This window comes from Cimex lectularius, unplaced genomic scaffold, assembly GCF_000648675.2.
Source record: "Cimex lectularius strain Harlan isolate CLEC.00 unplaced genomic scaffold, Clec_2.1 scaffold6, whole genome shotgun sequence".
Lineage (NCBI taxonomy): Eukaryota > Metazoa > Arthropoda > Insecta > Hemiptera > Cimicidae > Cimex > Cimex lectularius.
In genome coordinates, this window is record NW_019392677.1 from 2,804,441 (window position 1) to 2,817,233 (window position 12,793).

At 29.6% G+C, this 12,793-nt stretch overlaps 1 protein-coding gene across 9 annotated transcripts in view; it reads right to left on the minus strand.

The window, feature by feature from the left end:
* The window catches only part of LOC106673775 (serine/threonine-protein kinase WNK1-like), a 40,333-nt gene that overhangs the window by 13,331 nt on the left and 14,209 nt on the right, over positions 1-12,793 (minus strand). For 5 of the 9 annotated variants that reach the window (XM_024225528.1, XM_024225530.1, XM_024225527.1 and 2 more), the window contains exons 14-19: positions 12,680-12,763; positions 12,456-12,611; positions 9,863-9,900; positions 9,477-9,669; positions 5,520-5,666; positions 4,524-4,586 (exon numbers count right to left, since the gene is read on the minus strand). In XM_024225528.1, coding sequence (XP_024081296.1) covers positions 4,524-4,586; positions 5,520-5,666; positions 9,477-9,669; positions 9,863-9,900; positions 12,456-12,611; positions 12,680-12,763 — 681 coding nt within the window. The remainder of the gene's footprint in view (positions 1-4,523; positions 4,587-5,519; positions 5,667-9,476; positions 9,670-9,862; positions 9,901-12,455; positions 12,612-12,679; positions 12,764-12,793) is intronic. The other 4 variants (XM_014406025.2, XM_014406024.2, XM_014406022.2 and 1 more) reach the window with 1 other exon arrangement.

Consider the following 12,793-nt stretch of genomic DNA (forward strand, 5'->3'; position numbering starts at 1 on the left):
TCTACATCTTTTTTAAAGTAAGTAGCTAAACAAAATTTACACTAGTACAATGAAGGCAACCTTTGTAACACGGTTATTTTTGTTAAGGACGGTCCAATCTAAAAGGCTGGAATGACATGTAAACTTTATATGAGTGTAAGTCTGATTTTGAAATTTTAAAACTTCAAACAAAAAATTCTACTAAGGCTTCAACCAAATCTTTATGTTAAAGTACTATTCAACAAGAAGCATGTGTATATAATTAATTATAAATTTTTTAAACACAGAATATAACTATTCAACAGGCTTAAGAATAATGGTAACACAAATAATATCATTAGAAATAAACAGAAACTGACTATATCACATTTAATAGTTATAAAAATATAATTGCTATATAAACAAGTTAATGAAATGAATAATGCCATGCATAAATATGTATAGAAACTTTCTAAAATTAGGATTATTATTGTTTTTCTAAAAAGTCTAACTAAAAAATCATTCCAGACTAAAGATTGGTTTAGTGACCGTTAGATGTTGAAAACTGTAAAATATCAAACAGCGCTGAAGATATATCCATCAATGAGCGACAATTAAAAGGTTGTTAAATCTTCTGATTACTAGTTCGTTATAAATGATATAGCTATACGAATAAAATTAGTTCATGCTCGACAAACAGAAATCATGCTGAACAACATGCCTTTTTTTTGTTAAAGATGAAAACAAAATTCCATTAATGAAATTTTAAAGAAATTCATTGACAAGTCAATTCCTAAAAACAATCCTTATGGACAAAATTGTTTAAAAGCCACCAGCTAAAACAGTTGTATACATTTTAGTTTAATATATAAGAAGTTTTCTTCAGCAGTTACCATAATACAACTCAAAATGTGCTCTTCAAAACGTTCACCAATAGTCATTTAACAATTATACAAGATAAAGTGTTAAAAGCACCTGATGAGTTTAGTCTTCAGGAAAAAAAAATTACATTCAGTAAATTTTATTGACTGCAAAATATTTCATATTCAGTCTTATTGTGACAACATAAATCTTTTTTTGCTAAACTCGCAATAACACAAGGCAAACCAAATTGTGCTTGCCTATTAGATAGTTAAATTTTGCAATGACTTTGGGCCGACTAAAAGATAACTTTTAAAAGAATATTATAATTTAATTAATTAATGATAGTTCATTGAATGTTATAAAGTGTTTCTGAGAGTCTAAAAGATAACTTTTAAAAGAATATTATAATTTAATTAATTAATGATAGTTCATTGAATGTTATAAAGTGATTCTGAGAGTGTTAACTATCACTTCTTTGGTACTCTGAATTTCTTTGCAGAAACATGAAAAGCAATATGCGCGCAGATTTGTTGATTGAATGCCGATAATTAATGGTTGTATATGCATCTGATAATTTTGCAAAAAAAAATACAATATTTCACCAATTATATGACAGACTGTGTGATTAAGATACTTACCTTTTATATTCAAAAGCTACTTTTGAAGTTATTAAATATTAATCTATATATTATTTAATAGTCATAATTGACTGTGCTAATTATTTCAATTAATTATACTTTTTTTTATCTAAAGTCTTGGATCTGGTGAAAACGCTAGTCTCAATAGGGGGATTCGCACCCACGACCTTCGGCTAAATACGCTGATGCTCTATCACTTGAGCTATCGTGACTTCGACTTGGCCATTTCACATGTCGCCAAGAATTGAATTTGAATACAATATTCAAACACAATATTTGAAAATATTGCAAAAAGAGGAAAAATTTGAAAGGTTGTAGGCTGAGATGAGGAGTGGTGTCCGAATGGATCGAAGTCATGATAGTTCAAGTGTCACTGCTAAATGTCATGGGTTCGAATCCCACTTGTCAAACTAGCTTTTTCAACCCAACCATAAAAAGTATAATTAAATGTAATATTTAGAATATCCAATTAATGAAGTTGGGAAACTTCCTGACAATTTTTATGTATGTAGTTTATAGGGATTTTTTTTTATAACAGTGGCTTTTGAGAAATGTGGTTGGGACATTTTCAGCTGTTGTTTCTGTACATATAAAAAAATTTATATTTTACATTTAAAATTTACATATACATTATATAAAATACTGTATATGAACATTTCATTTATTTATTAATTTTATGTTATTGTTGTCCTTGAACTTTTTTTTAATAAAAATTACAATATTTCAACGTTTCATTTTCAAGAAATATTCAACTTTTTTTAAATAATCTCTTATTTTAAAATGTTAATACAATGTCAAGAAATAAAATATATGTTTCTTGAAAATAAAAATGCCATAGGATCACCCAAACTGAAATATTGCAATTTTTAATTAAAAAAGGAAAAAATCTTCTATTACGATTTTCTAAGTATTACATCATCCTGAAGAAAAGGCTAACATTAATGATTAAGTGTGATAAAAGTTATTAATTTGACAATAACACTGATTTTTGTGAGCTGTGAAACTTCTAATAATTAAAAATAATTTTGGAAATGTGAATAATAGCTCAGTTGCCTTAATCCTTTAAGCTGTCATATTACAGATCGCATCAACAGGCAGCAGATTTTGCTCTTCCATTTACAATAAACCAAAATAAATTTGACAAATAATATGAAAATCCATTTTATTGAAGTCAGTTGACAGCCGATTTACCTCTTCTCCAATTCAGTCATAAAAGGATCAACAGATTGTATAAATATACAGTTTTTGTTTTAATACACTCTTCATCTTCTTTCCCGAAACGACCTCTTGTTTTTCAGTTAGACAAACTCTGGAAAGGCAAACGACTAAACGTGAATTCGCCATAAACCAAAATGCTTTCGCTGTATCAACAAACCGAACTAAGCAATTTTGAATGCAATTTACTTTACTCGCATAATTTACTTTAGAATTGAATTTTTTTTTAAATCAGTAATAAGATAGATATTCTAGCAAATCTACGACATTACCTGAAGTAATAGATAACTATTTCCATAAAATACTTACCACCCACAGAGAAATTCAGAAGCGTGTTATTTTATTTTTACACCATTGGTAAACGTTTTGAATAATTCTGAACACAGAATATTTATTCATGTTTGAATTGGCATTACTTTCAATGTTACGAACAACAAAATCTCATCAAATAAAAGAAATTTTGTTTTTGAGCTGTGCAGAGTGAAAAAAAAGTACAAGTAAAATTAGTACAGTGACAATTGCAAGCTCTTTTAATATTTTTTCTTTTCAATCTCAATGCAAATTCCATAGCGTGGAAAGTAAAAAAACACGTGATTTATAAGCTTCAGTAAAAGCTAAATACTTCATTACTTTCTTGACGATTATTATAAACATTAATTTAGGTATATACATTTTTATTTCAATCAGAACTACTTTAAGAAAATGAAGACCAATTGAAAGGAATTTTCATATGTTTAATATTGATTAAATGGGAAAAGTGATAAAATATTGAATAATTTAAATACTGGAATAAAAGGATGTTAGCAAAAGATTTATGTGCTTGAACTACGATTAAAATCATTAGATATCAAAATTTTAAAAGAAATTTCCTAAACTAGGCAATCTTCAATGGAAAATCTAGTGGAAATACTGTAGAAAAACTTGCATATTTATAAACATTAATGATAAATGGCAAAATACTATAGTGAACTGAAAAGCAAATTTCCACTTTTCCCCATATGATAACTGACTGTACAAAATTAACAAGTTATGTCAAGAAAATGAGCAATGCAAGGCGTAAGTTGTGATACTGGTTCTATGTTCAGCTCTCCTGTTTGGCTTATGGCACCAAAATAATAAATAAAGACAAAATGTTAAACTACTCTAAGTCTAAATATATTATTTTAAATTAGGCATCCTCAATTTATCCATAATCGACTAATGCTATGAATACACTAAGACAATTTTTGGATTAGACATTTTCCTATTATGTTCATTACTTTTATATGAAGAATTCTTGTGATTGCCTTTTTAAAAGGTAACACTTCTGTTTTAAACAAAAAAATTTATTGAGCCTTCAAAATACTTGGAATTTTAACTTTAATCAATATTTTGGTGAGAAGACAAACAGAACTATCTACTCTGTTACAATCAAAACTTTATAAATATACCTAATCTTATAAAAAAATTTTTTTATTGAATTATACTACTTCAACTACTTACTAAAACATATACTTATGCTATATAAAATCTACCTATGAAACTGCCCTATAAATAATTACAGTATTAATAAATTAATTTAGATGGTTTCTTTCATCATTGGTAACCATCAGCCAACCAGGTAAATATGCCGCTGACAAAGAAACCACTTTTTCATATATTTTTTCAACCAACTGTGCGCAATCAGATTATCAACAGATACGATTTATCTATGATAATTATTAAACACTAATTATAGGCAGAATATAATGAAGGCAGATATAGAGCGTGTTAAAGCATAGTCTTGCTCATTTCACTTTCAATGTTTTTCCTTTTGTTTATTTTTTTTCACTTCTCGTTCGCTTTTTATGTCACGAATTGCGGACTCACCGATCTGAAGTGCCTGTGCGGAGTGACAAGAGCCCTGTGCCTTGTCAACGACCAATGCCGCACCTACAATATTACCTCTCAAACTTACACCTCTATCTTTGTATTTCAGAGTCCATTATTTTATTGATATTTATTACATAATAAAATTAATATTACATAACTGGTTTCAACTGAAAGTGTTTAAATGTTTTGTGATACATATGAGAAAATAAAGGAAAAGTTACGGGAAAAATAGGTAATAACTTGTAAACACATATTTCCTTCTGCCGGTAAGTTGTAAAATTAACAGCGGAAACTATAATAGAACTAGTAATTGCCGTAATGAAAATATAGCAACTTTAAGGTTTAGACAGTTTTTTCTTTTTTAATTTATTTTATTTATTTATTTATTTATTTTTATTAGCTTGGGTCAATAAATTTAAAAAACTTCTAATTAACCCTTTATCACTCAGGATGTACATAAATTTGAACAAAAATTTAAATTGCAATAAAACATTGTAGAAGATAACGTTATATATATCGTAATTCAAATTAATCAAAAACAAACAAAATTTGACAACAGCAGTGCTTACAATTTTATCTATTTTACATTAACTTGACTTGTATGACCTTACTTTCAAGGCAACACATGGTGGGACTTTTGATTAAAATAATTAAGGTGGAAAGAGTATAACAATTCATTGGATGAAAACAATGAGTAGAACATCATTTTCATCCAATAATACTTTTAACTTTTAACATTAAAGAAAAATTGGTCTGAAAAACTTTTAACTAAATTCTTGTTGCCTGCAATCTAAATGCCATTTATTCTGAGATTATTTATACGCTATCTGAACAATTATATAATGCATTGTTTTAATTATAGTTTTTTTTTTATTATTTCCACTGTTAATAATATCCCTTAGCTAGGCGTTATTATGAAACATTGACATAAATAACAACAGAAGCATTCTCATAAAATGTAAACAACATGGAGAAAAATATAAATGTACTTACCCTAGATGATGGTGGTTTTCTTGCAGGGCTTGGAGGTGGTTCAAGAATTGGGAGTTTTGTCGGATGTTCTTTCAACTGCCGAATAACTTCATTTAACTGCTCCACTAAGAGATCGGCCTGAGAAGAGCCCAGAAGTTTCCTCTGCACCTGTTGGGGGAAAAAATTTAATTTAATTTTTTTTAAATATTTATTTTTCATAAAGGATGTTTTATAAAATATATATTGTAGGTACAATAAGGTGTACCTAAAGCATTTAAGATGAGAATTTCTTAAGAAACAAATTAATAAATTAATGCATTTACTGTCATTTTCAAAAAAAAATTTTTTTTTTTAATGGCCTTATGATCGATATATATTTAGCCAAGGTGATTATTATATGTGTATTCATAATGGGGGGAAGTGATCGTGAAAAAAAGACGTGGGACGGTGGGAATCGAACCAACAACTGCAGCGTCTATGAGCGGAGAGTCTCTCACGTTAACCGCTCGGCTACCGCGGTTCCCCCCCCCAAAAAAAAAAAAAATTATTTGCATTTATTGTTGAAAAAGTATTACTAAAAACCGAATTTTCGTGCATTAAAAAACCTTCAAAATTGTAACGAAAGCCTCGAAATTCAAAAACGCAATAAAAACCTAAAAATGTGAAAAAAAGTGTAATAAAGGTAAAACATTTCCTTTTAACATAAGATTGATTTCATAACAAAATTAATTCTTGTCTTATGATGCAGTTTATTTTATATACATCGATTATGCTGATTTTTAACATGTTTGTTTAACGCAACTTGAGCGTGCCACCTATCCTTCTGGGTGAGCACATGCACAACCTGCGTCCTCCCATTTTTTTTTTTTTTTTTGTAAACTCTCCCTCCACTTCACCCGCTACTTAATCCCATTCAAAATTCCTAGAGCCACTTCAGAAAGGGCAAAAGTGCTACTGGCTAAGGTTGTTTCAATTTTTTCAACTGGAAGTAATTTTTTAAACTATTCTATGAAAACAACAATTTTGCCATTGGTCTTGGAATCCTGGTAGCCCTGTAACTACCACTTTTAAACTTAAGGTACTTCTAACAACATTTTTTACATGGTTCTGCTCTGCTTATGAAATTGATAAAAGTGAAGTGAGAAATATGCAACATATATCAAACATAAAACAATTTGATGATGTAAAGGATTAGCCACTATACTCAATATATTTAGCAGGATCAGGGATGTGGTCCAAGTAATGAAACCAAGCCAAGCTTTCGGTGTTTTATTTCACCTTCCTCGGGCTCTACAACGGATATACAAATATGTCAATTTTTAGTTACTCGCTTTGTAAGTGAGAATCAACAATCAACAACAATGCAGAAGACAGTTCTTTTTCTAGCTTATATACCTTGGAAAGTGCACTATTCCGTATAACATTTTCCTTGGTATAAGAAATTTTCTGCCAAAGTTACTGTACTCTAAATGGGCTAATGCTTTACATTCACAAAGGATATGTGTCGAGTACTCTAGTTCCTCCTGACAGAGCCAGCATGTTTCCGTATCAGCTTTACCCATCATCTTCAGATGATAGTTAAGAAGGCATTGTGTAGAGGCCTATAATTCTCCTCAAATCCTGCCTGCTGAGAGAGAGAGAGGATTTCCTTCGCTTTACAGTTTTTCCCTATACGAATTATATTGCACAATATATACTTTTTAACAGTACAGAGCAGGGCTTCCCAAACTTTTTGGCCAGTAGACCCCTTTCACAGAACAAAATCTAGGAATGACCCCTCGCATTTAAGTATTTAAAATTAGAGTCTTATAGTAACATAGTACATTGAAATTTTATAAATTAGCCAGTCTATTCCTAATTAAGTGATGGCGAGAGATATCACTATGAAATGACATTTTTAACTTTAATTTAAAAAATCCGGAACACAAAATTGAAAACTAAATTTGAACATTATAATTAATGCTTTAATGGGAAAAATGAGGTTGTTTTAGCCTGTACAGTTTGAATATGATGTGTTTAATTTTTTATAGCTGGACACACATTCAGCATCTCAACAGTTTCAGTTTTACTTAAGATGGCTGTATCGATACAAAATCCGGATTCGCATGGGTAAGTTGTGGCAAATGGAAGAACACGTTTTGCTTTTTCAGTGGTTGAAAAAATTTTTTTTTTACAGATGCAGCCAAAAATGGGGGTATCGGACTCGAAAGTAGATTTGAAAGTGGAGTGTAATGTCTATTAAACATTCATATTCACTTGATGATATATAGTTAGCTTTGCCAAAACTGAAAATGGTTCGACCATTCATTCATGGTCTTGCAGCATTGTATCTTGAGCTGTTGGGAAATCAAAGTGCAGTTCGCAAGCTCCAGTTGTTTCCTTTTAAAAAATCATTTAACACAGGAAAACATCTCTTCTCATCAGATTCAACCCAAAATTGGATTTTTTTTTTAAAGTCGAGAACTGCCATTAGCATCGAAAGTTGTGATACTCTTCCCATGCAAAGATAGACTCATCGCATTCATTTTAAAGAAACTATCTGATAAATACAGTATACATTGCTATTTCTCATCACTTTGGCCGATTTGACATTGAGGACCATAAAAAGAGGTAAGACTACAGAACGTAATTCCTATAATCATTAAAGTGCTTTCCCATAAGACAGCCACCTGAAGGCTTCCCATAGTGTCATGTAGTACAGTGAAAAGTCTTGACTTCAATATAATTAATAATTTGAACAAATTCATCCAAAACTTTCTTAAAAGAGGCTGATATTTGTTTCACGGTTTCATAGCTAAAGCAAGTCAATACATGACTGGTGCTGCAAAATAAAAAACTTTCATTTTCACTACTCATTAATTTTTGATTTTATTTATTCATTCTACGTTTATGTTTGTAATTATTAATTGTTCTTTCACCGCAGACCCCCTAGTTAGGTGAGGATTATCGAAGTTTGCTCAATTATTGAACAAAAATTTGAGCAAGTTTAATTTTATTGTGCCATATTTTTTCTCTGCACAGTGCAGAGTTAATATTGCACAATGTTTTTTAATTTATGGCTTGCATTCAAAGGAACGGGGTGTTGTGGATGAGGAGTCAAACCATTTTATAACGCATTTTTAATACTATTATCAATTAAAAAGCCAAGGGCTCTGCTAGGATTCAAACGCAGAACCACTAGCGTGGCAAATATGAGTCTGACACCCTAACCACTCAGCCATCGCAGTCTCCAATTTTGCTTTATATCAGTTTACTTAAAACTGTTACACATTAAAATTAAGTATTTACACATTGTTTTTAAGGATAAAAATGCATAAATCATCAAAAAAAATTGAAAACATGCAATTTTGAGTAATAAAATGTAAAGCGTGCAAAATAAAGTAGGATCAAAAGAATATCATTTCCATTATTTAAATTTCTGTCTTAGTTTCATTGCAGTTGAAGTTAGCAAAAAATGTGCAATTGCATGAGAATATGTTCTTTACATATTATGCATGATAGAGTTTGGTAAACTTAATACAGACCAAAACCATCAAAGTGATATATTAATATATTTAATAAATTTAATAATTATTAAAATCATTTAATAAAGACAATGAAGAAGATAATAAAAAAAGGGAATTGTGCAAACATTATATGTTGTGATAGAAAAGTCTATGTCTCAGGGATCAATGAGTGGCTCAGGCGGTTAAAGCGTCAGATACCAAAGACCATGGGTTACAATCCTATACATGACTTTTTATCTCAAATTTTTTGTACAAAAAATTAATAATTACAGAATGGAACTGAAAGCAGTAAATAAGCAATATGTGCATTCAAAATTTCCACCATAACCAGGCACTACGATTAAAATTGATTTTATTTTGTAGGTCAAGATTAACATTGAGTCATCTGTTCTAAGAGTGGTTAAAATATATTCTTTAAACAATCACTTTCAATCACCCTTCTGCCATTTTATTATCATTCTCGTATACTTACGAGGTCATTGGAGATATCAATAGGAACAACATCTTCCATAGAAAACTTGAACGTAATCGTCTTCTGCTTTCCAGTTTCAAGCTGGCACTCAACATTTCCTTCAGAGGCAGATAGTACACTCAGTTTTGGCCCATTCGCTCTGCTGCGTCGTTTTACAGGACCTTTTTTCACACCAGCTCCACCACTTTGATCCCTGTTCATTGGCAAGCACACAAAAACAAAAATTTTCTATCGCTCTGTATAATTTAAAATAATGACAGAAAGTAAGGTGCAATTGATTTTTTTTTTTTTTTTCATCACCAAAACACAATTCAAATTTTTGTTTCCTATTTTAAAGTAATGTACTTTCAGTTATATATTTATAATATATTATATTGAATAATCACCCATCCTGTGTAGAGGCACCATTTGCTTCTTCTGACCCCTGTAAGAACAATTTACATCAGAGCCGTTAGGCTACGCATTATTTTGAAGAACATTATCGTGAACATATCTTTTGTTCTTATCCTTGCAAGTAAATATTTAATGAAATAAACAAAATCATTGCTGCTTTAATTAAAATATTTTATTTGGAAGACTAATTTATGATTAATACACTCTGTCTAACATTTCTTGACAAAAATATTAATCCTCCTCTTTTGTCATTCTTACATTTAATATGGCCTCACTGCCTTGAAGAAAAAAAATTGTAAACTGACATGTAAATAAGTATTGGATGATAATTACAGAAGAAGAAGAAAATAAATTTTAATCTGGGCTTTGGATCCTCTTCTTAAATAAACAAAAAAAAGTTCAAAATTTGGCATAATTCGCGTCAAAATGAATGTACAAATTAAGATTTAAATGTCCCAGCATAAAAATAAATTAAACATACTAAATTAAATAAGAGAGGAAAATCATTAAATATATAATAGTAATTAATAAACTAATAAATATAATTTAATAATTATACCAATAATGACTATTAAGAGATCATGAGATGCATTCTGGTATGATGTAGGCTTAGAAAAACATTTTCTTTATCACACCAACGTTTCAATCTTTATTGAGATCATCTTCAGGGCTCAAAATGTGTGTTTTCTGTGCAGATGTGTCACGGTTGTGTGCTGTGTTGAGATTAACTTATTAACAGTCACTAAATACTACATACATACTAATAATTATTATTATACTTTATTAAAATATTATTATATTTTATCATCTATAAACATTTGATTTTGTAATAAATTTATTTTACATGATCCATGTACAAAAGAACTATATTGATACATATTTTCTATTTATAAAGTTTGATTTACAACACACATATGGTATAATTAAACTTTCATAGAAGAAAAAGAATGGAAATTTGAGAATAGTAGAAAAACTAAAAAAAATATGAATGTGCAGGCATGTGAGTGTGAAATTGAAAATTAATTACTCAATTGACAGGAGTTGCTTTAGAGTTCCCCAGTCAGGGACTAAGTTAAATTGTAACTTTTTTATTTTTTATTGACCAGTTGTTCAATAATTTGTTAAAGACATGAGGAGCAGTAAGATTTTAGGACAGTATTTTAAAAAAATACCCTTTTTTTAGCTGATGTTTCGACCTGAAATACTTAGTTCAAAATTTATGTTTACACCTGTATTGTATTTTTCAATTAATGTTTTGTATCTTACCCATGCCCTGAAGATGACCCAAATAAAGGTCGAAATATCAGGGGGGAAAATGAAAAAGATGTTTTTACTAAAATATTTTATTACTGACCGCTCCTCACAACTAACAAATTATTAAATTGTAATTTGTAAACAAAGAATGCGATGAAAAAGTATCTAAGTATTTTCAAGAAGACCAACTCTTGAAAGGATACACCTCTAGCAGTTAAATTTGAGCAGTAATTTTTTAAATTTTAAGTTGACATTTTTTGGATCCAAGGGTTTAAAAAATTGAACTAGCAGTTTCTTTTTACCAGGTCTTGATACAGTAAATTCTAAAACTATTTTAAACTTATGGCACCAAATTTAAGTCTCCCCATAAACAACTTCAAGTAATATAAATTACAAAGGAACCAAACCATCGAATTCTGATTACAGGATTTAGTTAACATTTTATCGAGTTATCAAAGAAAAATCATCCAAACTTTTGTCACCAATTAAATTGAACAAAAAAAACCTAGTTACATCAAACTGAAAATATTTAAACAAATCGGAGTTAAATAGCATGGGACTGATAAGACTGTCATTGAATAGAAAGCTTTTGTTACGAAAAGTATCTAGAATGGTGACTGTAAGTTCTTTAATCTGTGTGATAAAATTTAGATTGAAAGATAAAACATTTCAGTCGATTATACTTTTCTAGATTAAAAGATCTTAATGTAATTCATGCTGCTTTTTTGATGCAATTAAAATGGCTTTTTTAAATAGGCAATATACATTTGTGTGAATATAAGCATTTATGTTCTATTTGGGGAAAAATCAAGTTTAGGCAGACTTAACTCATGAAGCACCTTGTGAAAATAAAATTGTAAGAAATGTTAGAAAAGAATGTATAGTAAAGTAAAAAAAATATTTCACTGCTGAGTTCACAGAAGCAAAACAATTCACAAATTTGAATAACAAAACCAATAACTTAAAAACTTGTACAGTAAACTTATTATTGTTAAAAACTATTTATGATAAAAATCTAACTTTTGTGGACAATTTCATAATTTTAAACAACTTAATTGATTTGGTTTTATGAATTTAAAAAAAATTATATATATGTATTAACAAAATTTATTTATAACCAATTAGTAACAATACACCATTGTTTTTCACTTTATAAAATGTGTCATTAATGTGAAATGGAACTAATTTCCCACTTCTGTGAACTCAGTATGGATGTTGCATAATTATTAATTTTTCTACCCAAGTACATAATTGTAATTTTGTGATAATGTTCTTCTCTATTTAAAGAATGAATAAATCCAATTAGCTTAAAAAAATGACAAGTTTACGAACCTGTTCCGCTGTTGTGTCCACGGCATCTGCTTTGGGTAGATCCGAGTGTGCTGGGATAGCTTCAGCAGAGTGTCTTCTTAGGTTTGCTTCATGCTCACTGATAGTTTGCGTGGAAGGAGGTAGAACAGTGCTTATACTCCTCTGTCCTTTTGCACCCTTTTGTGTAAAGTTGATTTTAGATTTTATAGTTACTCTTTTTACATTGAAATTAACCAAAAACCAACCTGGCCTGAAATGGCTGCAGCTTTGATTTGTTGGACCTGTTCATTCGGCAATGGTTGAAAACCATGCCTCATATCCATTTGTTGCTGTAAAGTCAAACAATTTATTTAATAATA